At 50.8% G+C, this 25,878-nt stretch overlaps 1 protein-coding gene across 1 annotated transcript; it reads left to right on the forward strand.

Moving 5' to 3' along the window:
* Rab15 (RAB15, member RAS oncogene family) lies at positions 1 to 25,878 on the forward strand. The gene is made up of 7 exons (XM_055595286.1): positions 1 to 197; positions 18,791 to 18,851; positions 19,606 to 19,666; positions 20,114 to 20,191; positions 21,113 to 21,202; positions 22,813 to 22,878; positions 23,256 to 25,878. Exons 1-7 carry the CDS (start codon positions 74 to 76, stop codon positions 23,412 to 23,414), a joined length of 639 nt encoding a protein of 212 aa, XP_055451261.1. The 5' UTR covers positions 1 to 73; the 3' UTR covers positions 23,415 to 25,878.

Here is a 25,878-nt window from a genome sequence, read left to right on the forward strand (position 1 = left end):
CTGAGCGGGGCTGAGCCCGCAGCCGCTCGCAGCCCCCCACCCCACCCACCCCGGGCCCCCTTGAGTCCCTGCCATGGCGAAACAGTATGATGTACTGTTCCGGCTGCTGCTGATCGGGGACTCCGGGGTGGGCAAGACCTGCCTGCTGTGCCGCTTCACCGACAACGAGTTTCACTCCTCGCACATCTCCACCATCGGTAAGGGGCGGTGTCCCGGGGCGCCCTTCCCTCCCCTCCCGGTAGCTAGCTGCTTCTCCAGCCCCAGCCCAGGAGGGGTTGTGCGCCCCTCAAGGTAAAGGCGGTGGCGCGGGAGGCCAGGGTGAGGGAGTACACCTAGGTGTTAGAGGTGCCCCGACTTGGGGCCCTGAACCCCGGTTCCTGCAGGTGATGGGTGCGTGCTGCCTGCAGTCAGGGGCTAGGGGTGGGAGTTCTGTCTTCTGGCTGGGGAGCCTTCCCATCCAAGATGAGAAAACCAAGGCGGGTGTAGGCCAGAGTCCCCTGAGCTGGGGCAGCAAGATCCACAGCCAGCAAAGTGATACAACCAGCGGCTCCAGATGGAGATGGGAGGAGAACGGAATCGAGTGGGGACCAGTCAAATAAGTCACTGAGGCACCCTTAGTTTGAGGGTGAGCCCATGAGGAGCCAGGATGGGAGCGGGCATAGGGGAGACATTGGTCTAAGGAACCGAGTTGTGGTCTAAGGGCAGTTGTGAAGGTAAAGCCACAAGGCGGGACACCTGGAAGAGGACAGAGAAACACCATAGTGCAGAAAGGTTGGGTTTGGGGTGGGGTAAGGCAGCAACTATTGGAAAGAGGGTGGAGGAAGATTGGAGATGTTCAGTCAGCAAGTAGACAGGACCTACCTTAGGCCGGGACAAAGGCCTGGTGGCCATGAGGGTCACTGTTTTGAGAGTGAGTCAGTGGTCTCTTCTTCACGGGCAAGGGAAGGTCCTCTCTTCCAGGAACTCTGACGTGAGGGGATTCCACCCATATCTGATTCCAGGTTACCAGACTTGGTCGGCTCTGGAGTAGCCTTCTCATGACTCCTCACAGAAACAACCTGCTGGCTGCTGGTCGTCCAGTAGGGCTCATCTCCTAGAAGGCCCTGCTGCCTTCAGAGAGGGTGCCAGACCTCCTTCAGAGTGTCCTCTTAAGGATTCCTTCTTCCCCCTTTACACTCCTCCCCCAACACACACTCCTTGCCAAGAGAAAAGAAGGTGAGGGTAGTTGCTGTCTGCAGAAGCAGAGCCTTGTAGTTGAGGTAGGCATTGTCAGGGAAACCTGCCTTTGGGGACAGCGTGGCCTTGACTATGACTTCAACTTTAATGCCTTTCTGTCTGTTGAATGGGTCTAATAATGAGTCCTTCCCGAGGTGTTATACAGATTAAACGAATGAATGTTTGTAACATTAGCGTGTGTGTGTGACATTGGCTGAGTGCTGGTTGTCTCTCTCACTGAGCTCTTAAGGTCTCCTTGTGTGCTTTGCTCTCATCAAGTCACTTAGACCCAGAGAACAAAAGTTGCCTATATTTCTTCTGGGGCGCTAAGGCCGCCTTCTAAGACAGCTGGGAGCTTGGGTTGGGCCACTGTTTGAATAAGAACCATTTTGGAGAGATCGGAAGGGGCTAGACACTGGACCTTGCCTGAGAGAGGGCTGCCTTCCTCCTTGGAGCCCTTAGGTGTTGGGCAAAGTCATGGGAGTGATCCAGGGAGTGGCGGATGAGCCAGATGGGATATGAGAGAGCTTGCAGGCTTGGGGACAAAGGGCAACAGGTTATTACTATGGAAACTTGTCCTGACCTTGACAAGGGTCTGGGGCCAGGAGCTATTGAGCTATCTGCATTGAGCAAAGAGGTATGGGGATGGGGGAGGGGGAGATGGGATGTGCCCAGATTTTGCCTGAAGAGCAGTAATTTGCACCCTGGAGTCATGGTTACAAGTCCTGGGAGTGACCTGGACTTTCTTCTCTTTGAGGGCCTTACTGGCTTCCGTCACTTCAGAGGACCCCAGGATTCGCGCATAGTACGTGAGGAGTTAGCCTCTCCCCGTGAGGAGTTAGCCTCTCCCCGGAGACATACTCCTCCACCCCTCCTCAGCAGAGGAAGGAAGGAAATACCAAATGGCCTGCAGAGGCTGTGCTCTCTCTCTGAAAGAGAGCCATCCCTCACCCCCCACCTCCAACCACTAACCCTTGTCTTTCTGACTCGTTAACTTCCCTCGGCCATCTTCTTCTGGCTGGGAGAATGCTAGACAGAGCACAGGGATTTCCCCTGAAACCCTCTGGTGCTCACTCATCAGGGCAGTGATGACTCAGGGAGTCGTGCGGTAGGCTTCTATACACCCCCATCGCAACCTTTGGCTATCGGCTTAAAACCTATTCCTGAAGTTTATTCTCTGCCACCAGAAGATGGCCGGGCACGCTTCAGGAACCTGGATGGAAGATGAAGAAACTGGTTGTTCTTCACTCCAGCCCTTCAAATCTGCCCCACTAGGTTTCTTAAGTGCTTTCTTATTTAAAGCTCAGGGAGGCCCTGCGCTCCGCCCCAGCTTGGCCACCTTTTCCAGCATTAATTACAATTGAAGGGAAAGAGTTGGATGGTCCAGAGAGGCTTTCTCCTTGGATGATTTGGAAAGTTTCCCAAGGAAGGGGCAGCCAGGAGACACATCAAAGAGCCAGGGAAACAGGGGGCTGCCAGGTCAGATACATAATTTATCCATTAAGAAAAATGTGTGCTTGGAGAGTCCATATCAGGCATTGATCTAGGCATCTTATTTGTCTTGTTTGACTTTTGGATGGAGAAAACAAGACAAATCACTAATTATCGCCAAAGTGAGTTCAGATTCTTGCCTCGTACTGATATCACCTTGGTTGGCTCTTCTATAATTTACTGTATGTTCTGCATAAGAGCCCAGACATTCCATGAAAGAGCCAGCCAGGGAGACTGAGGCATCCAGGTCCTCGCCATCTTTCAACCCTGTACTACTGGTACTCGTACTCCCTTTTGCATGCTGCTGTGCTCCCAGGAGAGAGCTGGTGGGAGGCAGAGTAGCCAGAGCCTTAATGTTCCAGCAGATAAGACTGCTGCATCTGTTACTGTAATGGAGGAGTCCCACGAAGGACCATCCTAGGCATGTTCTGGGAACATGATAGTCAACCCTTTTCTGCCTGCAGACGTCTCTGATCTAGTTGGGGAAGCAAGGCACGGGCAATAAAGAGCTACCACCAAAACAAGACAACATATCGGAATGCACTTGGTAAAGTACTCTTCAGGCAATTGGACCACTGCTGCCAGTGAAGGCCCTTCACCCCGTAAGATCGCCTGAGGCAGCCAATGAGGGGTGCTGGACTCAATGAGAGCTGCTGCTGCTGGAGTTTAGAAAGGGAGAGAGGGCCCCACGGATTCCAACAGGCAGGGAAGGCTGACGCTGGGTGCTGCCGTGTGGGTTGCGGTGGGTGGGTTCCCGCAGTGGAAGGAGGGGAGCAGATGGAACAGCATGATCACAGATAACATAGGTGCGAAGTGAGTGGGTGTCCACAGGCCTCTGGGCAGTCTGGCTTCAGCAGAAGGAAGTTTTTAGGAGAGACCATTCCTCTGCTCGGCTCCGTCTCCTAAACTATAGTTTGAGGGTGAGGCCGAATCATAGGCCTCTTAGTTTTTGTGGGTGGCAGTACAAGGCCAGACCATCCGTGAGATAGTAAATGTAGGGCCAAATTAGCAGAGGCCGTCAGGGGCCTGGCTATGGCTTGAGCCAAGCAATAGGAAAAAGGTGGGGTTTTTTTTGTTTTGTTTTTGTTTTTTTTTTTTTTTGAAGGCCCATCCAGATTTTCCACTCCCTTGGGACCAAACAGTTGCCTGTACTGTCCCCTTTGTGACAGTCCCCTTTGGTTTCTTCTCTTGAAATGGGATGTGCCTCAAACCGTCATCAGCCTGGCACTTCTGCGATTAGGCCGGGAGACATCATCTGTGGAAATTTGTGTTAGGGTGTCTTCTATGAAGAAGAAAGGCTAGGATTGTCTGGTGGCCAGGACTAGGACGTAATGCTAGCTGGAGGGGATTTCCCAGGGATTGGTTTCAGCCCTCTCAGCCCTGGTCCTCCCTGAGCACACTCACCTGGTCTCTGGGCCTTTTTGAAAAGCCACCCTCTGGCTGCTCTCTTTCAGAGTGAGGAGAGGCTGGGGCCTCTGTCTTGTTGGACTGGTCTGGCTGCTGTGGCTTGAGGTTGTTTTCTCCTGCTACTCTAACCAGAACTGGATCTGACAGCCTAAGGCAGATGTCTGTAGTGACTTGGGGGCGGGGAGAGGGGAGAAAGAACCCAGAAAGCTAGGTCTGAGCCCGGACCTAAGTGATCTGACGGACTGAGCAAATGTTTGGATACTGTGACCCCAGGCTCTGCAGGGTTCAAGACGGAAGAGATGTGTACAAATACAATACGACACAGGGAGGATCAAGGCTCAGTTTTTGCGATCCATGTCTTCGTTAGATCTTACCAGATTGAGGGCAGCTGGGGACCCATTTCCCCTTATTCTGTTCCCCCAGGCCTTGTAGAAAGGAACCGGAGATTCGAAAGCCCCGGGTAGAATGAATGGAAAGTGCCCGCTGGTGACCTGCACCTTCTTAGTTGCCTCACCAGCCCAAATCCTTCAAACACTCACTTGATCTCTGTGTTTAGTTCTGCAGTTCTAAATAAAAGACAGCACCAGAGCCTTTCTTAATGGTTGCTAGGAAGATGACAGAGGTTAATAGATCCAATGCCCTTGGGAGAGTCCTCCATAAAATCGTAGCTGCTGTCTGTCTTATTATTCCTGGCTCGTGAGAATGCTACGGAGGTGAGTGAATGGTCAGTAATGTGCTGTGATGTCACCCTGCTCATCACTCGAAGACTCAGCATTTGGATACTGTTTCGTGTGGGGGATGTACATTCGGGTGCCCAGGCAGGCCAGAGGTCAACCTCAGCTGTCATTCCTCAGAACTGGCCACCTTGGTGGACTCTGGGGCTTGCTGGGCAGGGAACACGGGGATTACAGGCGTGCACTGCCACCCCTGGCCTTTGGCCTGCATGCTGGAGGTTGAACTCAGGTCTGAATGTGTGTGTGTGGCATGCGCTTTACTGACTGAGCTACCACCCCAGTCCCATCTGGGCACTATTTATTGAACAGCCAAACACTATGTGTCGGGCATTATGCTAGGGCTGGGGATACAGGGCTAAATGACTGGGAAGAAATCAGGAAGCTGTCTGGCGTGCCAGGAGTTCGGGCAGGATCCTGCCTCTGTTCCGCTACTCCCAGCTCTAGTGCTGGCCTCGTCTTTGAAGGAAGAGTAAGGAGGAACAATAGAGTTGGGTAGCCCAAGAAGAAGAAGGTGGCTCTGCCTCAGGCTGGGGCCGTTACCAAGATGTCATTCTCTCTCAGCTGTCTGTTCCTCCATCCCGTTCCTCCCCCTTTTAACATAGGCACAGACACAGCTTCCCGCCTTCCCCGGAAGAGCACAGCTGAAACCTGCAGAAGGTCTGCGCGTCTGCACCACACTCAGATCTGCTGGCTCAACCACGGCTTTGAACACCCCCCTCCTCTCCTGCATTCCCTGCACTCCCTGCTCCTGCCCCTTCCTTTTTCCTCTCCCTGCACAGACAATTTGGCAATGAATTTATAACACGAAGGTCGATATTTGGCCGTTACCCTTCTTGTCCTGATAGCCAGTTCTTCCCAGGGTGTCTACTTTTGTAATTTAATACTTGGACACCCCCTCCCCACCCCCCGTAAAACTGCTACTTTTCTGAACAGGCCGATGGCTTCTCCTTGGCACGTTGGCTTGGCCAGTGAACTCAAAAAAAAAAAAAAAAATTCCAGGGCTTCTTCCACCTTCAATTCCTTTGGCTGGGGTATATCCACCCTAATTTAGATAAATATTTAGGACAACTAAGTGACTGCCATCTTCCATGCAGGTGATGCATGCTCGAACCGTCATCCCCTTTCACTTCTTCCAAACTGGCTTTGGGAGGGCCCTTCATCCCAGAAATTCCTTCAAAGCCTGACAAAAAGAGCCTCTCTCCTGCAAGCCAAAGGGCAGTGAATGTACACCTGCCCTGCCCAACAGGCAGTTCTGCTTCCTCTGCCTATCACCTGGGGGAAGTCTGGGACGGAGGACGGAGGTCGCTAGATGAGGGCCCGTAGGATGGGGTCTGAATGCTATCCTTTTATTGCCGTTTTGCTGTAGATTTACGGAGAACTCTGTCATGGGGCGCTGTAATCTAGAGAGAGGGCCAGCAGTTGGCTCTAAAATGTGGATTATTCCCTAACTGCTCTTCCTTGATTAAAATTGTCTCTTGGCTGCTCTTTTCTCTTGGCATATATTGCATCCATTCGTTTATTCATTCACTCACTTCCTCATTCATATTTTTCTTGCATGTGTTCAACTTCGTTGAATGTTATTTAGTGATCTGTCCTTCTGCCAGATGAAGACGAGATGAATAAGATGTCGCTTTGCCTTCCAGGAGCTCCAGGGTCATTGAGAGCCAGGCTTCCAAACAATCAGGATATTACCTTGTAACAGGAATGGCATTGCCCTAGTGCTTTGAATTCACGAGGTGAGGGATCCCTCCTGGGCAGGTTGATAAGGCTTCACGGATGTGACATTTGAGTAGGATCTTGAAAGCTAAGTCAGTTCCTTACAGGACAGGGGGTCAAGGGTAGGTGCTGAAGATGAAGCAATGTGGAGGCTATTTCTCAGCTTGCTGGGGCCAGCAGGGACACCACATAACTCTTCCTGGCTGTGTCTGGAAACCCTGCCCTTTCTACTGTGTGTCTGGATTTGTTAGGGTCAGAGCCTAAGATATTTGATATTCTTCTCTCTCTCTCTCTGTCTGTCTTTCTCTGTGTGTGTTGTATACATGGGTCCATATATATGTGAGGGTCTCAACAAGACACAAGCCTTTATGATTTCTCACTCTGTAAGAGTTAATAATAATATTATATGTAAGGTAATGTTAGCCTCTACTCTTTTTTTTTTTTTCCTGACAACTGTGAACTTGAGTTTAACCAAAACATATTCCTGCCAGCAGGTGCTTGTTGCTTCCTCTGCCTGAGGCCCTGATCCTTCAGCGCTCTCCGCTCTCCACTGTACACCCTTGGTGCTGAGACCTCAGCCCAGACGCAACCTGCCTTGAGAGGTTTCCTCTCAGCAGCCTACTTGTAGCTTGTATCTCCGTCTCCCTCTGTCCTGCTCTGGCTTCTTGACCCTCCCTAAAATGATGCAGTGTCTCTCCACACTGCTAGAATGATTGCTCTCAGAGCACAGGCTGTAGTCATGGCTTGTTCCAGAGTGCCTCACCTAGTTCCTGACACACAGCAAGCACATAGGAACTATTTGAACAAACGAATGAATGCATTTCCCTAGAGGGCTTTCACTCTTCCCTAGGACAGTCAGAGAGAGAGTATTGGGTTTTGGGGACTCATGAGACAATGAGAAACTCAGTGTGCCAGGCCTGCAGAGGGCTGTGAGAGCAAAGGAGGGAGACTTCTGCAAGGGGTGAAACGTTTCTGGTAGCTTCCAGCTCTTTTGCTCAGATGTATCCCATAGGAGAAACAGACATAGCAAGGAGGGTGGCAGTGGCTCCCAGGATCTCCATGTGAGGGAATCTCTCTGGGACATATCAGGATAAGGGGTTGGTATTTTTTTTTTAAGATTTATTTACTTATTACGTACACAGTACATAATAACATGAACACCGGCACACCAGGAGAGGGCACCAGATCTCATTACAGATGGTTGTAAGTCACCGCATGCCTGCTGGGAATTGAACTCAGGACGTTTAGGAAGAACAGCCGGTGCTCTTAACCTCTGAGCCATCTCTCCAGCTCGGGGTTTTAGGTATTTTAGTGAATCAGTGTTGCTTGTTAGTGAAGGGGTAAAATGGTGCTCATCAGCTGAACCAGGCTGCCGCGTGACCTTGCTAGCCCATGTCAACAGCCAGGGAACCCTTGGACTCAAGCCTTGGGACCACACATCCCTTGCAGTCTCACGAGGGTCCGTGTTGGACAGGGAGACTTCCACTACCCAACCATAGCCCCAGATGCCTAGGTTTCCAAAGACTGAGCCTGCAAGCTTTCAAGTAAAAGGAAAGGCCTCCAACTATGGATGCCCACCTCTTTCTAATTTTTTACTTAAAAAACTTTTTTTTTTTTTGTTTTTAAATGGTGGGTGAGATGGCTCAGTAGGTAAAGGTGCCTGAGGCCAAGCCTGCTGACCTGAGTTCAGTCCCCGGGAACACATGGGAGAAGGAGAAAACTGACTTCTGTGAAGTATCCTCCAACTCACTCTCTCTCACACACACACAGCTCATGTATGTGTACCACGGCACACATGGATATGCAGACACCCACAAAATGAATGTGTAATTAAAAAATTTAAATAATCAATTATTATTGGTGTGTGTTTAGAGGACACACAAGTGTGCGCATGTGTTTGAGCTTTGAAAAAGAACACCCAGAGTATCGGTGTGAGATTTCCACAGTTCCCAGTGGGAAGACATCAGAATGAGAGCCTTGGCGTCCGGTACTCTGGAGGTTAAAACTCAGCCCTGGAGTAAGTTAGAGCATCAGGATTCTGTCTAGAGCAAGGCACCTTCTTGTGTTATTGCTTCCCGATACTTCCACAGCAAAATGACGTGATGGTGACTAATGCATTTGCCTTGAGGTCTGCGTGCACCTTTTCCTCAGAACAAAGCCAGAGCGAGGGGCAGTCGGCCATCCCACAGAGGAGAGAGTCAGTCAGCATGTAGTCCGGGAAAGGGTGAGGTAGGAATCAGCCAGACAGAAGAGGGGTGACAGGTTGGGACACAGTGTTCTCATCCTTTCCCTGAAACCACTGTGCGCCCAGGTCCTTTGTCCTGAATCCTTTCTCGGCTCAGCCTCTGAACTCTCCTTGAATGTTATTCTTACTCTCACATTCCCCCCAGTTATGGGGGTGGCATTATTAGTCCCCTGAGGAGTTTTTGCTGAGTGGGAGGTTTTTGAGTCTTGGTTTGGTTTGGTTTTTGTTTTCTTTTGGGAAAAGATTTCAATGGGTAGCTTTGGGTGTCCTGGAACTCCCTCTGTAGACCAGGCTTGCCTCTGCCTCCTGAGTGCTGGGATTAAAGGCGTGCGCCGTCGCTGCCCAGCTGAGAGGGAGTTTTGAAATGAAGATTACTATGAGGTCTGTGGGGAATCAGCCACCTCCCCGAAGAGGCGCCTCTCCCTAAAGCTTGTGTCAGTGTTGCTCAGGGTGACCTGCCCGGAAGTCGCAGCTGCAACCCATGGGAACTGCACGTGCCCGTTTCATGCCAGTTTCATGCCAGGACGAAGAATGAGAGCATTCACGGGACAGGTGCTCGGTAACTGGAGCCAGCATAGCCTCAGAGATTGGGTGTCTGCCTTGGGTTTCAGTCATATTAGATTGTTCCTTATGTGGCATCTCATTGCTAACAAAAAGGCTCAGGTCACGTTGCTGGTCCTTTGGGCAACGGTTGATCATGGTGATAACATTTGGCATCCAGAGATGGTCCTGTTTCTACTCAAGCATATGGCACTCAAGTTGGTGGACAGGCAAGCTGGCACCTGGTATTAACCCATGAGGTGCTGGCCGGAGGGAGACAGCTGCTGATACTCACAGGCACGGCTTGGCTTTGCCAGACGCTGGGTTCCACAGTTGGTGGTTTTTGCTTTTGCTTTGTCTGGAACTCTGCTCCTCTTCTTCTCCCTAGAAGGAAACACTCTCTGCTTCCTAGAGTTCTTTCCATCACCCAGGTTCCTTCTCTTGGTTTCTGTTCTGGTTTGCTTTCTCTTGCTGTGATAAAACAGGAACCAAAAGCAACTTGGGGGAGGACTTGTTTGACTTACACTTCCTGGTCACAACTGATCAATGAGGGAATCCAGGGCAAGAACTTAAGCAGGAACGGAAACAGCAATTGTGGAGGAATGTCGCTTACTGGCTGGCTTGCTGGCTCATGCCCAGTTAGCCTTCTTGTACAGCCCAGGACTACTTGCCTAGGGACTGTCGCCCACAGTGGACCAGGCCATTCCATATCTATGACCAGTCAAGAGAGTCTTTTACAGATGTGGTCTCAAGCTGAACAAGGCAAACCTTCAATTGAAGTTCCCTCTGCCCAGATGACTCTGAGTTGTGTTGAAAAACAAACAAACAAAACAGACCAACCAGGACAGTCCCCATTCTTCTTCTCTAGGGAAGATGGATAAGGCCTTCAGCTAGTCTTTCATAAAGCCCTGTGCTGGCTCCTGTTAGGGGTTTTATACATTATCTCATGGTCTTCACAAGAATCTTCTGACGCTGGGATTGCCCTCCTCCACCCAACAGGCAAAGAAATGGAGGCCTGGAGAGACTAACCCCCCTCCCATGACCACAGAGGCAGAACTGGAAAGCGAACTCTGACCATTGTGGTCCTATGTCATCATACCGTCCCCTCCCATTCAGTCCCCGAGGCAGGGCTTCTTTGTGTAGCTCTGGCTGTGCTGGAGCTTGTTCTATAGATCAGGCTGGCCTTGAACTCACAGAGATCCACCTGCCTCTGCCTGCCTGGGATCAAAGGCGTGCGCCACCAACGATGGGCTCCCATTGTGTTCTTAACGTAGTCCCTGCACGTTTCTGAGTGTGCCCTTGTCACACTCAGCAGTGGACAGGAAGAGTCCCAGATAGGTCCTGTTGCTTTCTTTTCACAGCCTCCATCGTTGCCACTAGACAAGAGAGCTGGCAAGCCCTTAGGATATTTTTGGAACCAAGTCAACACCAGGTCTTGTCTCTTGCCCTGTCCTTGTGTCACCCCAGATGCCATTGGCCAGCGAAGAGCCTTGACTGTCTTTTCAGTCACTGGTGGCTGTACCAGCACTGCACGCTGGCCCTGCCGTCTCTGGAAGGTGCTGCAGGAAACTGAGGCATCGGGGGTAGAGACTGTTTAGCCAGGACCCAACAGGAAGAAAAGAAGCCTGAGGTTCCTCAGGCCACAGCCATATGGTGAGGGCAGCTCGGCTCACAGACATCCAGTGCCCGGCACTGGTGCTTAACTGAAGCATCAGTGTCTGTGAGGTGTTCAGATGGCAGGAAACAGGCCTCTGGTCTTGAGTCACACACACATTCATGCCCTTCCTTATGCTGTCTGGGGCAGAGGCTTTATTCCTAGCACCGTGCTTACACAGAGGCAATGACTTAAAGAAACAAAACAGTCAACAATAACAACAAAAAGCCTTAAATACAAAATATGTCCTCTGGCCCTTCGGAGCTTTATGTCTAGATAGGGCTGGAAGACAACAGTAGGAGGCAGTGAAGATAGGGAACATTGTTTCCAGCTCTTCTTCCCAACTCCCATGGTTGAAAAGTTGCCTGCCACTGTGGGAAGCTGTGAGGCAGCGGTGGACAGTCGGAGGCTGTGGTTCCTTTGAAATCCTGAGACACTCAGGTATCCCTGAGCAAAGAGGCATGGCTAGGCAGACACTCAGGGGCTTGACTTGAAGGCTGCTCCAAACTGACTCCGCGTACCTGTACCGTGGTAGAGCATCACCAACCCTGGCTCCAGCCAGCCTGTTCACTACGCACCCCTGCTCCTCTCTAGCATCCTTTTGCTCGTGCTCCTCCTCATATGACCTGGATAAGCCTTCTGCTTCATCTGGAGGAAGCTGGCTGGCTTCTTTCGTTCAGAGAGCTTTCTCAAGGGCTGTGCTGTCTACGTGGCCCTTGACCTCCTGGGCACAAGCGGTTCTCTGGCCTCAGCTTCCCAAGTAGCTGGGACTACAAGCTCGTGCCCCTCTGCTGGTTTGTAGGGAGTTGGGCTGAAGTTAGTTGGCTAACCCACCTCGCCCTTGTTGGCCAGGCTACCTCTGGAATCACCAGCAAACCCACCAAGGGGGTGGTCAGGAGCTACCTACCCACTAAGAGTACACTGCACCCAATCCTAATTCCTTAAGCAGAGGATTTGGCTCTGCAGCTTTAGCCAGAAAGGTGCTGTGCCAGGCACCAGGATGGACACAGCAGCTTGCTGGGCTTCTGGCACTGGGTTGGGAGAGGCCCCATCTGCCTGACCCTCCCTCCAGAGTTCCCAAAACTTGGGCTACATCTATGTAGAGGTGGTTTGCTTCTTTACAATACTGGGACTTATCTTTTAGGAACACAGAAGTGTTTAGAAGTTGATGAGTTATTGGCGCCATTAACCATCTCAAAGGATAGTTAAAACCCTTCGGTTTTCTGAAGATATTTGTAGTGGATGCTAATGAGTAATGCTATAACAAAGAACCGTTGGCTGGTAATTTATTTATTCATTTTGTTTTTTCAAGAGAGGGTTTCTCTGGGTAGCCCTGGCTTTCCTGGAACTCCCTCTGTAGTAGACCAGGTTGACCTCAAACTCAGAGATCTCCTGCCTCTGCCTCAGAGGTACTGGAATTAAAGGCATGCACCACCACAGCCTGGCTTGACAAATAATTTATACACAAGAGAAATGTGTTGTTCAGGGGATTAGGAAGCCTAAAATCAAGGTGTGAGCAGATTCATTGTCTGCTGAGGGCTCTTCTACAAAGATGACTTTTTTTTAGCTGCATTCTATGGCAGAGGGCAAAGCGCTAACAGACCCCTCAGGGGATCTTTTATTTTATTTTATTTTTTAATTTATTTTGTTGTTATTGTTTTGTTCTGTGTTTTTTGAAACATGGTCTCACCATGTAGGATTGACTAGCCTGGAACTCACAAAGTAGACCCGGCTGACCTCAAACTCATCCACCCACCTCCACCTCCCTAGTGCTGGGTTTAAAGGCAGGCGCCACCCTGAGGTCTCTTTTAAAAGGACACCCATCTCAGTCCTGAGGGCCCTCCTCTGGGTGATCCAGTGACCTCACCAAAGCGATGTCTGCCAATATCACTGCATTGTAGCAAGCGAATGGGAGGGGAGTGTGAACATTCAGACGGTAGCAGTGGGCTTGCCCACGCACCTGGCCACGTCCTCACTTCTCGGTGCCTCAGTCTACCAGGGTTAGTGTGAGCAAAGCGGTAACATGATTCCTCAGCGTCTAAGAGCTGGAAGCCACTGGCTGTGTCAGGAGCACCGGGGGTAGAGACAGGTTCTTCCAGTTCTGACTCAGTTATAGGATACGGGCGCATGAATAAGTTGGTCAGCACATGCCTTACAATAGCAGTATCCACACCCACAAGCTTCCCCGGGATTCTGTAGCTAAGAGGCGTTTTTAAATAAAGTGTTATTGTTATGAGCATTGGGTGTGGTTCTCCCCGGAACTGGCTGAGCCCTGAGAGTGTACCTCTTAAAACTTCCTTGTGCGGTTCACGCTGGTCCTAGCCTCCCAAGAGCAGTAGAGTTGTGAGGATCGTGATGGTGAAATCCCCTGTGAGTTGGGTTCTCAGGATTCCAGTCCCAGGGCTTTCAGGAGCTTCGCTCAGTAGCAGGAAGGGAGATGTATCGGGAACTTTCCCATCGCTGTGACAAAAAGCCTCCAGGACCAATGCAACTTACAGAAGGAAGAGTTTATTTAGCTTACGGTTCCGGAAGGATAAGAGTTTGTCATTGTACGCAGCAGACAAACAGTGGCTGGAACAGAAGCTGGGACTCACAGCTTGAAGCAGGAAGGAGAGAGAGAGAGAGAGAGAGAGAGAGAGCTCACTGCTAATGGCACTGGGCCTCCAATCCTCGAACCTCACACCTCCCAAGGCTACCCAAACCACTGGGGTAGGATGTTACCCACTCATTGTTAAATTATACAAACCTTGGGAAGCAAGTGCTATTCTCATTCCACAGGTAAGCAGATGGCAACTGGGAGAATTATGACTTGCCCAGAGTCGTACGTTAAGTGCCCGACTCAGGATTCACACCCGGTCTTTCTGACTCCAGGGCTAACCAGGGTCTCTTCCCCCACATCATGTTCTCAATCCGTGGGTCTGAGCTCTTTGGGGAATCAAATGATCCTTTCAAAAAAGGTCGCCTAAGACCACTGGAAAACAGCTATCTACATTGTGATTCGTAACAGTAGCAAAATTATGAAGTAACAATGAAAATAATTTTATGGGTGGGGGTCACTATAGCATGAGGAAGGGTCAGAGCACTAGGAAGGTTGGGGGCCGCTGCTCTACACAGTGCTGTTAAAATATAGTTTCTGGGTCTTACTCAAATTATCACTTAGTAGCCAAGCGTGGTGGTGCACGCCTTTGATCCCAGCACTCGGGGAGGCAGAGGCAGGCGGATTGCTGTGAGTTTGAGGCCAGCCAAGTCTACAAAGCAAGTCCATGACAGCCAAAGTTTACACAGAGAAACCCTGTCTCAAAAAAAAAAAAAAATCCAATAAAATAAATATGACTTAGTAGATTTAGGCAAGTCAAGGTAACTATATTTTTCTTTCTTTTCCTTAATTTTTATTTCTTATGTTTTAAGGTAACTGCATTAAATTGAAAAAAAGAAAAAAAAATCTCCTGGGTAATTCTAAATTTAGCTGAGGTTCTGCAGAGTACGCAATGAAAGAGACTGCCTATGCTGCCTTTCTTGATGGTTCAGGTGCAAAGCTTTTGAACCACGTGGCTGGCAAACTTAAGATGTGTGGGACTCTCCTGGGAGCTTGTTGAAACCGACTCCTTGGCCTCACATCTCTGGGGTTCTGATTCTCCAAGGTTGAAGGAGGATCCAGGCACTTTTCTAAGTCCAAGATGATGCTGTCAAGCTGAAAATCCGAGAATACCCTTTGAATGCCGGGCTCAGTGGCGCATGCCTGTAATCCCAGCAGTCGAGGAGGCAGAGGCAGGCAGATCGCTGTGAGTTTGAGGCCAGCCTGGTCTACAAAGTGAGTCCAGGACAGCCAAGGCTACACAGAGAAGCCCTGTCTCAAAAAACAAACAAGAATACACTTTGAAAATTACTGTCCACTGAGCTCACTGGTTGAGGTCTGATATTCGGACCCTGAAGCTTGATACAGTTCTTTGGGCTTCATCTCACACCTCCTGAATTCAAATCTGTGTGAATCGTAAATGTGCCTTAGCGAGGCCAAATGTGAGCAAACCCTGGGGCTGAAGTAGATGGAGAATAGCCCTCTTTCCTAATAGATAAAAAAGCAGCAACAAGGAGGAGCTTTGTGTTAGGATGAGCAGCGGGGAGGACTGGATGGAGGACTCTTCTGTGAGAAAGGGAGAGAGATGGTAGGCCTGAGAAGAAATGCTGTGGAAAGGTACTCTGTTGACAGTCAACGTGAGAAGGCTCATGGGGGCTGAAGCCTTCGGTAGGGAGGACAGTCATGATGTGACAGGTGAACCCATCTGAATAAATAGTTCGCTGAGTGGCCAATAGGCTGAGGTGGGAAAGCTCGAGCCTCCAGGGGACTCTGTCAGGTGTAGCCTGCGTTTGTCTACTTTATGGGTTCTTGCACCCTTCCCCCTTTTTCTTCTTCCTTTTTAACCTCCTAACACTAGGTAATGAGAGAAAAAAAGGATACAGAGGAAAAAGGGAGCAATGTCATCCTTTAGACTACTTCCTGCTGATTAGCTCCTTGGGGCAATTTTGATCTTCACAGTCAGGCTAATTTCTTCTTCTTCTTTGTGGGTGCCTGCTTAACAAACCGCCACCAACAACCCACCCCACCCGTCAGGGCCCTGGCCTTTACATACCCTTTGAGAAGTCCCCAGACTTCCAAACATTGCAGAACTGCAGAAACTACCTGCAGCTGGTAAATCAATCATGCCTCTGTTAGAGCTCGAGGTGAGGCGTAGCCAGCTGCTGTGAAGCAGGCGCACATCCCCAACACCTGGGACTAAAACAAGAACGTTCTTATAATAAAAAGTTCTGTTTGTTTTTTTTTTAAAAAGCTAAAATTCCCAAATTCTCACTACAGTCAGTCTAGTGTTTTGATTCTGTCTTATAACGGAAAAACAAAACAAACAAAACAAAAACCAACAGCCATGCAGACTAGAGGAAGGTCTGGGGTCAGCTTAGGGCCTGCCTGGGTTAGCACACGGTACTGTGAACCAGGGTTCCATGGATAGGATGGGTACAATGGAAAGTTCAAGGTGTAGAGGGACATAGAGTAGCAGTAGTAATGGAGAGCCCCAGGCTATTCCATCTTTTTATTTAAAGAAAAATGCAGGGGAAATCCTTCAGATTAATACCTATGAGTTGGCCAAGAGGAAGCCCTTTATGTCTCAGTCATATTAAAGCAGATTTAGGCTTGGGTAGGTTGCAATCCAGCCTGGAAGAGTGGAGGTTTCTGGGATCCCAGAACTGCCAGTCTTGACTTCCTTCCTATGTACCTCCGAAGTGAGGGAGGAGGACTGAACAGGAGCCAGGCCCAGCACTCGCTCCTGTGAATTCCACATCTGCTTGCCCCTTCTGTGCTTTTAACAGCTCTGATAGCATCTTCCCCTTCTCTCACAAGGAAGGTCTTAGTGTTGGAGGCTCCCCTCTCAGCCCAGCCCTTCCTTCTCAAGGACCCACGGGGAAACCAGGAAATGAAACAGAGTGTAGAGACTTACTTCTCTTTTAGTTGACGGGTTTGTATCGCTGAGACAAAACACCGGGCAAAAACGACTCGGGGGAGGAAGAATAATTATTTTGGCTCACAGTTCGAGGGTCACGGTGGCAGAAACTTGAGGGGACTGCCACATTGCATCTGCAGTCTAGAAGCAAGAGGAGATGAACACTCTTGCTCTGCTTGCCTTCCTGTTTTGGTGTGTTTGTTTGTTTGGTCGACTGGTTGAGTTTTTTGTTTATTTGTTTTTGAGATAGGATTTCTTTGTGTGGCCTTGGCTGTCCTGGACTCGCTTTGTAGACCAGGCTGGCCTCGAACTCACAGAGATCCACCTGCCTCTGCCTCCCAGGGTGCTGGGATTACAGGCGTGCACCACGGCGCTTGGCAGCCTTCCTGTTTTATTCAGCCTAAGACTCCAACCGCTGAAATGGCATCACCCACGTTTACGTTGAGTCTTCCCAGCTCAGTTGATTCAATCTAGAGACTCCCACATAGATGGTCCAAGAGGCTCTGGTCTCCAGATCCTGTCAAGCTGACGATATTAACCATTACCCCTTCCATGTAGAGTTAACATGCTAGCTTGTAACTTTCCCCTCACTCACCCAAGATCCCATACAGGGGGTAGCATGCATTCCAGCATCAAACAAGTCTGTTTTTGAAACTGATACGGGCTGTGAAACCTCAGGCAGGTTGTTTGCATCTAGGCCTTTGTTTCCTTCCTACTCCCCTTTGTGAGGGAGGGGACAGCATGTCATCGTTGCTGTGCCCACACTGAGATGGAAACCTGTGCAGAGCACAATGGAACTTTTCACGGATGTTCAGCAGAAGCGATAAAACTGCCTGTTCCTTCTCTCCTACGAATGCTTTGAGCAAGGCATGTTCCTGAGGAGGCTGTGAGCGTGAGCTAGGTTTATTATATAGGAAATTCCCTGCACCTTCTTGGAAGAAGGTACCATACTTTGAAACAACAAGAACTTCTCCATTCTTCATTCCCTCTCATGTCAAGTTCTGGGGCGGGGGGGGGGGGGGAGCCAATCCCTTTTAACTGTTTGTCCAAGGAGGGAGGAAGCAGGTTGCTGCCTCCCACCAGGGGCAGGTGTCCCTCTCCTTTTATCCTCTTCCTCTTCGTCACTCTTTCTCTTTACACAGGGAAGAGTGCCATTTGGAAAAGTACAGCTGAAGAGATATGAATCAGCTCGGGCAGGCGACAAATGATTCACGTCTGACCGACTTGATTTAGTTCAGGGCTTCCATTCTGAAGCTTTTTCTCCCTTCTAATTAAACAACGATTGCTCTTGGTGGTGGGAGGGAAGAGGCTGACTTTAATGTCTGTGTTTGTGAAAGGCCGGGGTCGGGGGAGATAAGAGAACATCCTTTCCTGCTTGGCAAAGCCCAGATGTGGGGGTAGAATGGCGGCAGTGTGGGGCGTGCTAGCACCCTTGGGACCTTCTGGTGACAGTCCACAGTAGTACCTTTCCCATGTCCCCCAGCTGAAGACTGTGGAATATGATGCTCCGTGACAGTGCTTGCAGAAAATGCACGAACCTTTCCACTTACCCTGTTAGACCTAGCTCTTGAATCACTGGGCACAGTGCCTAGGTGCAGTTGGGGCTGGGAAAGGCACAGTGAGCTAAACATCTCTCCTCGCCCTGCCAGCACGCACAGCTAAACCCAATGCCGAGGACAGTGCTCCTGCTCTTACTGTAGGTTTCCTCATATGTTTCTGCTCTGGCTCCTTCGAGCTTGTCTTCAGGGCCTTGGGGGAAGGAACCTGAGGATTCTGGGTTTCCTGTGCCTTCCTGCTTCTTCTTCACCAACTCACAGGCCCCGGGCCCCTGCCACATGCCAGGCACTGCGCCAGGTCAATGACAGCTGCGGTGGAGTGTTTGGGCCAGCGCTGCGACTCTCAGGGTCTTCTCAGCAACCCCCAGATAATTTGTTTCTTTCCCCCGACTCTGTAGCCCTGACCGTCCTGGATCTCACTCTGTAGACTAGGCTGGCTTCAAACTCAGAGATCCACCTGCCTCCGCCTCCCCAGTGCTGGGATTATAGGCGCGAACCACAGTCGCCGCCACCACCAGGATGTTCCCGCTTTTTACTGTCGAGGAAACGGAAACCTGGGAAGTAAGGTAGCCGCTTAATTAAGTGGACACCCCCTCCAAGGCTCTAGCTGCCTTTTAGGGTTAGTCTAGAGGTAAAATGTTAAGAGATGGCACTTTCTCCAGGTTGCCTCTTTGTCACATTAACCAGAGCGTCTCGGCCTTCTTCGCGGGAGCCCTTCCTAACTTGCTTGCTTTTTTCAGGTGTCGACTTTAAGATGAAGACCATCGAAGTAGATGGCATCAAAGTGCGGATACAGATTTGGTGAGTCGGGCAGTAGGAGGAGGCAGGTAAAGCTGCCCCAGAGTGTGCCTGTCATTGGTAAAATCTCTAAGCTTCATCCGAGCTAATGGGCTATGTCTATGAAGAGTGAGATCAGAAACCCCTATCCCTTGTTCTGTGGACCTTAATCTCAAAAATGATGGGACTATGAAAATTTAGTGAAGTCGTTGTGGGCTTATTTCAGAATCAGGCTCAGCGCTGGGGCTGTGCTAGCTGAATGCTCCACTCCTGGCTTCCTTAGGTTGGGACTGCTTTTTGAGAGTGCCTCAGCGCAGTCCCCACTATTGGCCACTAGCGGCTGCTGTGGCTCTCTGGCCTAAAGGTCTGGGAAGCCCTTAACAGTTCGTGGCACTACCCTGAGATCCTAGAATGCCATGAGAATTGCCTTTAGAGATGCCCTAGGCATTGGGTGTGTGACAGATCCTCCCATCTGGCCAATCATGGCGACAGTGGCTGAGTTCCGCAGAGCCATCTACGGCTCAGTGAGAGTGTGGGTCCTGAAGGGGTCCAGGCCTTGGGGCTTTGCCCGCGCTGGTAACAAGGACCTCACTGCAGACTCACTGCAGATGTGTTTGGATACTCCTGGGGATTAGAGCACTGCTAAGTTTTCACCCTGAAATTCCACAGCATCTTCTCCTAGAGTACGGAGAGGTGGGGGAGAGGCTCCCAGCTCTTTCTCCTCCCTCATCTTCTGTCCCACGGTCCCTTCTCTGAGGGACTGGCTTTTTTCTTACAGGGACACAGCAGGGCAGGAGAGGTACCAGACCATCACAAAGCAGTACTATCGGCGGGCCCAGGTGAGCCACCATTTCAGGGTTAGAGCTGGGAAGCTGCTACCCACACTTCCGGCACTGGGTGTTCGAGAAGCCTGCATCACTGAATCCTGAGGAGCCCTCAGGCTGCCTGCTGGGGAACCTCAGCTTTTCACTAACCGTTCTTCAACTATTCAGACCACCTAGTGTAGCTTGGTTCCTCACGCTCACAACCCCTGCTCTCCAGCCTCTACCCCAAGCCAAAGGGCCTGGTTAAATCATTCAGTGGCCTCCTATCTAAGAATTCCACGAGGGGCCTACAGGGCGGCAGCTGTGAGCATCTGAGGGAAAGGGGAGCAGGTGTGGATGTTGAGGGGTCCTCACTGTAGGCAGGGAGAAGGGAGAGTGGGCTGGACACAGAAGGCCCACCCACCTACATGACTGTACGTTCTTCTGTGTACATCTGTCTCCCTCTTTGTCTTTCTCTCTCAGGGAATATTTTTAGTCTACGACATTAGCAGCGAGCGCTCTTACCAACACATCATGAAGTGGGTCAGTGACGTGGATGAGGTAGGAGACGCTGCCCCACTGATGGGGTCGGGGGAAGGTGCTTAGGGAAAAGCAAAACAAGGCCAAGCTCTAAGGGTTGGTCAAACAACCTTGCCTTTTACAACTTTAGACAGAGACTTTTGGGTAAGCCGGGTGGAAAAAGCCGACGTTCCCATGCCCTTACGCACTGTGTCCTCCAACGCCCCTAGAGCCCTGTCCTTCCTGGAGAGGAGCATTAGTCCCAAGACTGCCTCATGGGCAGCTTCCTTCCCCAAACCTCTGGACCAGGCAGAATTGCAAGTGTGGGCTTCTAGACCTGCTTCTGCACATGGGGGAGCCTTGGCAAGCCAGGTCAGCTCCCTGAGTCCCCAATCCCTCATCTGTCAAGTAAAGGCTGCGTGAAGCCCACTGTCCTTTGCTGCCAGACACCATTTGTTCAACCCAATAAGGCATCTGTATTAGTGTCCTCCCTCTACCCTAAGAGGTCCCTGTGACACTCTTGGGGTCAGCCGTGGTATTGCAATCACCATGACACTCCATCCCAGACACTCAGTGGAAGCTGAGAACTGCAGACAGTACCAAACCCTTTATGTGCTGGGTTTCCCTAATCTTGAATACCTGTGACAAAAACATATAAGTCAGAAGAAAAAAAAAGTCAACAACAATAATAGCAAGATTGCAATGTGCCGTAATAAGAGTTACTTCTGAATTGCTTATTTCTGGAATTTTGCATTTAATATTTTTAGATCGAGGCTGAGTGATGGTAGTTGAAATTGTGGAAAATAAAACCATGGATAAGGGGGATAGGGGCTCCACTATTCTTGGAGCCTACTCTGTCTCTAGGGTTCTTGACCGAGGTGGTTTGGAGGCTGGTGGAGACTATGTGGGGGAGCTGGGAATGAAGAGGAGCGCTCACTTAGGTCCGCCCCTTTTTCTCCCTAGTATGCACCAGAAGGGGTCCAGAAGATCCTCATAGGGAATAAGGCTGATGAGGAGCAGAAACGGCAGGTGGGCAGAGAGCAAGGGCAGCAGGTACGTGACGCCCCACCCTTCACGGCTTCTGTGGTATTTGCAGGGTCTGTCCTGAGAACAGGGACTCCGGAGTGCACCCACAACCCAGCACTGGGGACCTGACATTCTCGAGAGTTTGCTTTCTGGTCCTCAGGACGATGACCAAGGTTCACACGGGGGGAAAAAAGTAAGACCAACAGCAACAGGTCCAACACTAGCAGGGCTAAGACCCCCCCTAAGCAGGATGATGCTGTGCTCAGGGTCACCTCTGTGAAAGGGATGAGAAAGGGAATTGCTGGCACCTTTAATAGCATCTGTGCACAACTGACCTTTTGCAGTGAGGTGGGGGTCCCCCCCTCCACACACTGACCTCCTGACTCCACGTGCCTGGAAAGCATGGGGATGAAGAGTCCCCAGATAAACAAGCCACAGGGCAGAGATGTGGCCACTCATGGAGGGAGACCATTCTCCCACACCACAGAAAGGCCGATGACCAGAGGCAAGAGTCAACCCCCCACCCTGAGCTCCTCATGAGTTCTTCCCTCTCTCTCTAGTCAGTAGCAGTCCTTAAAAGAAAGTTGATTTTGGGGAAGGGAATAAAAACGAATAGAAGCCAGGTATGGTAGCACACACCTTTAATCCCAGCACTTGAGAGGCGGGAGGCAGGAGGATCTCTGTGAGTTTGAGGCCAGCCTAGTCTACAAAGTGAGCTCTGGATAGCCAGGGCTACACAGAGAAACCCTTTCTCAAAAAACAAACAAACAAACAAACAAACAAAAATGGTCATTAAAACGTGAAAGTAGGGGCTGGAGAGATGGTTCAGAGATTAAGAGCAATGCTTGCTCTTCTAGAGGTCCCGAGTTCAATTCCCAGCAAGCACATGGTGGCTCACAACCATCTATAGTGAGATCTGGTGCCCTCTTCTGGCGTTCAGGTGTACATGCAGGCAGAAAATTGTATATGTAATAAACTAAATAAACCTTTACAAAAAGAAAGGAAAGGAAAGGCAAACCCTACAAGAGGAACTTTGTTTATTGAGCGTGTAGCATTGGGGTAAGTGCTCTTAGCTATGTGACCTCACTTAGTCATTCTACAACTGTGGATGCAGACACCACGACTGCCCTTTAACAGAGGATGAAGTTGGGGCTTAGAGAGAATATTGACAGCGACTTGTTTTACAGCCCTTGAGTAGCAGTGCGGCACCTAGACTGGTCTGTTGTACTCAGAGCCCATGTTTCTCATCCATATGGCACATGTTGTTTTTGTGTCATGCTGTACTGATGTGCGTGTGTGTGTGTGTGTGTGTGTGTGTGTGTGTGTGCGTGTGTGTGTGTGTGCGAGCCTCTGTGTGTGTGAGAGTGAAAGAAAGTACCATGTACACAGGTGTGTGTGTAATTGTGTGTGTGTGTGGAGATTTGGACGAAATGGCTGTGTTGGTAGAACATCTTGCCCCGTTCTTTTGCCAGCCTGTGTCTTAAAAGCCCCCCCCCCCCCCGTTTCCCAGGATACGAGGCGTCCACTCACCATCTCAGGGCTGCGTGGTGAGGCGTGCGGCGGCCGGAGCTCACACCGGGTGTTATGGGCCTCCCTTCCTTCACTGACTCTCTTTCAGAAATGCCCTTGTCTTGCAGCTGGCTAAGGAGTATGGCATGGACTTCTATGAAACAAGTGCCTGCACCAACCTCAACATTAAAGAGGTGAGGACGCTGGGGGCTGCTCTCCTGTCTCTAGCTGAGCCCAAGCCTGGAAGGGTGGGAGAGTGAGAAGAGATGGCAGATGGGCTTGGAAGGATGGCCCAGTGGTTAAGAGCACTGGCTGCTCTTCCAGCAGGCCCCAGGTTTGATTCCTGGGACCCGCATCGCAGCTCACAACTGTCAGTAATTCCAACTCCAGAGGATCTGATACCCTCACATCAATACACATATGATCATTTTCTTTAAAAAAAAAAAAAAAGAGAGAGAGAGAGAGACGGCAGGTAGGAGCCAAGATAAGATGGAGACCCCTCGGGTAGTTACAGGCTTATCAGACGCACAGACAGATATGCTGGTCTAACCTGTGCTCCTTGGCTTCCCAGTCCTTCACTCGCCTGACGGAGCTGGTGCTGCAGGCCCACAGGAAAGAGCTGGACGGTCTCCGAACACGAGCCAGCAACGAGTTAGCCTTCGCAGAACTGGAGGAAGAGGAAGGCAAACCCGAGGGCCCAGCGAACTCTTCAAAGACCTGCTGGTGCTGAGGGTCCTGTGTGGAATTCCCCCCACATCTCCCTTCCCCCAGGAGGCGCGTGGAAGCAGGGGAGCCTGGGCTTTGCTCACCGCTGTCCTTTCATTTGATGACCCTGTTGAAAACCAGTAGCTGCTACTCCCCTGCCCTGGCCCCGTGAGCAGCTCTGCTGTGGTCTCTGAGCAGCCTCCGCCCCCAGCCCCTCTATCCCGGAGTGGCAACCTTCCAGCCTATTTCCCAGCCACAGGCCTGCTGTGACACCCCAGAATGTGCTGCAGCCATCTCGCCAAGCTCCTGGGACAATGGTCAAGGCCACTTGAGGACTCTGTTCTTAGCGCATCTCGTGTACTCTCTCTGCTTTTTCTCTTCTTTCTCTTTCTCCACTCCCTTCCCTCCCATGTATTTTGCATCCATGCCTCCCCTCCTCCTTTGCCTGTGAGCGGCTGCTGTTGCAGTTCCTTCTCTCCTTCCTACCTTCCTGACTCTGCCTAAGGGACCGGACCCAGGCCCTGCCCCTGGGAGGATGCCTCACCCTGCTCGGGGGGAGGGGACAAAGGCTAAGGGTGCTTCTTCCTCCTCCCCTCCCCACTGCCCGTCCTTGTGCCGTGGGCTGCCTCCCCAGTGACCTGAGAAAGTAGAACACTGAGGTGGCAGGACTGCACGACTAGGTGGTCCTCAAGCCTGGCCTGGCCTACTCTGCCTTTGCCTGCTGCTGGTGTTTTGGCCTTGCCTGGCTGCCTCTGTGGGGAACTGAGTCCGGAGGATGAGGGGTGGCGGGGATAAATCACCTCTAGTCTCTACCTCCCACATCGCCTTGTCCCTGGATTCCTGAATTTAAAGATGGGGATCAAGGCCTGAGGACACCAAAGGGAAGGGGAGCCCGAGGGTCAGACACTGTAGAGTCAACTCTGAACTCTAGAAAGAGGTAAAAGCAGGTGTGAAGGGGCAGCTCCTGGATGGCAAGGTAAGAACCAGGGCAGAGGGCGCTTCCCGAAACAGTGAGCGTTAGCCTGGGTGCAGTGGCGCAGGCCTGAGTCCCAGCACTCTGGGAGGCAGAGGCAAGCGAGTCACCGTGAGTTCAAAGCTAGCCTGGTCTACAAAGGGAGTTCAGGACAGCCAAGGCTACACAGAGAAACCCTATCTCAAAAAAAAACAAAACAAAACAAAAAAATAGTGAGTGTTGTGAGGGCAGCAGGACATCCTGTGTAAGAACATTTACCCAGACTCCTTGGCAGAGGTGGGAGGTGACAGAACCACGTCACTCTTCTTTCACTGAACCCAGCCTTAACCTTAACCCAGTTAAGGTTTTCCTAGGTCCCCGAGTGTGTGGGCAGCAGACCGTAAAACACAGGAAGAGAAGAGCAGGTATGGGTAGAGGTTCTTGGTGCCCTGCCTTCCAACACTTCCTCCTCTGGCCCCTTTACTCCTGAGTAGGCTTATAGCTTTGCCAACTGCTGTCTGTGTAGCTACCAAGGGAGGGAAAGGGACACCCTCCTCCAGAGTTCTATGCTCAGGAAGTTTCTTTAAACCTGTGGTCCAGGAGTACCTTGAAAAAAGCCCCTGAAAGAATGGAAGAACAAAAAACAAAAAACCAAAAACCCTGCAAGGGTTTGTCCTTACATTCCCAAGGTGGGAGGAGCTCAGGTAAGAAATTAGTCCCAAGATGCACTGTGTGGCTTGGGCAGGAGCCAAAGCAAAGGAAGAACTGGGCATTGATTGAGCATTCACTGACCAGGGACCTTTCAAATCCAGGGCTCAGATGGGAAGATAAAGAGCCTCACGCCCTTTAAGTCTCCCCAAAACAGGGTTATAATGCAATCAATGGAAATTACTTCCTGACTTAGCGAACCAGGAAACAGGCGGCAGGAGAAAGCAGCTCGGGATTTCTGGTGGAGGGAAAAGAAGTGGGAACAGTAGTCCTTTGTTGACTAATGAGGAAGGCAGAGAGCCAGGACTGAGATTGGACCATGACTGACTGAGTCATCCAGCAGGTGAGCGGACCTGCCTTCAGCCAGGGACCCAAGGAGGATTTATACAGGACAATGGCCCGAACCTGTGGCAAGTGTCACTGTCTTGCTCTCCCAGCCCTTCAAGAAAGGACTTGGTTTTCGCTGTCCTAAGGCATCTGGGAAGGAAAACACGGGGCTGGGATTCTGTGGACTCTGCATCTGGTCAGAGCTCTGAAGTATGGCAGAAAAGCTGGGAGGCAGAGTATACCTGTGCTTGCTCTATTCCGGAGTCTGCCTCGCCCTAACTGCCAGTCTGGGGGCAGGGGTGGCTTGGGCTGTGTCATTGGCCTCAACTGTCCAGCAGGCTTTTCTGGCCTGAGATCGATTCGCCCTGGTACACCACCTGAGTCCCCCTATCTCCCTGTAATGGGTGAACTTCGTGTACTGTGTCTTGGGTCCATTATATGAATTGTGAGCAGGGTTCATCTATTTTAAACACAGATGTTTACAAAATAAAGGATATTTCAA

The sequence above is a fragment of the Psammomys obesus genome, unplaced genomic scaffold (assembly GCF_907164565.1).
Source record: "Psammomys obesus unplaced genomic scaffold, mPsaObe1.curated_primary_1811, whole genome shotgun sequence".
Lineage (NCBI taxonomy): Eukaryota > Metazoa > Chordata > Mammalia > Rodentia > Muridae > Psammomys > Psammomys obesus.

Coding starts and splice junctions, on each gene's coding strand:
- Rab15 (XM_055595286.1), top strand. CDS start 74: ATGGCGAAACAGTATGATGTACTGTTCCGGCTGCTGCTGATCGGGGAC. Junction 18,852..19,605: donor AAAGTGCGGATACAGATTTG/GTGAGTCGGGCA, acceptor TTTTTCTTACAG/GGACACAGCAGGGCAGGAGA. Junction 20,192..21,112: donor GGGTCAGTGACGTGGATGAG/GTAGGAGACGCT, acceptor TTTTCTCCCTAG/TATGCACCAGAAGGGGTCCA.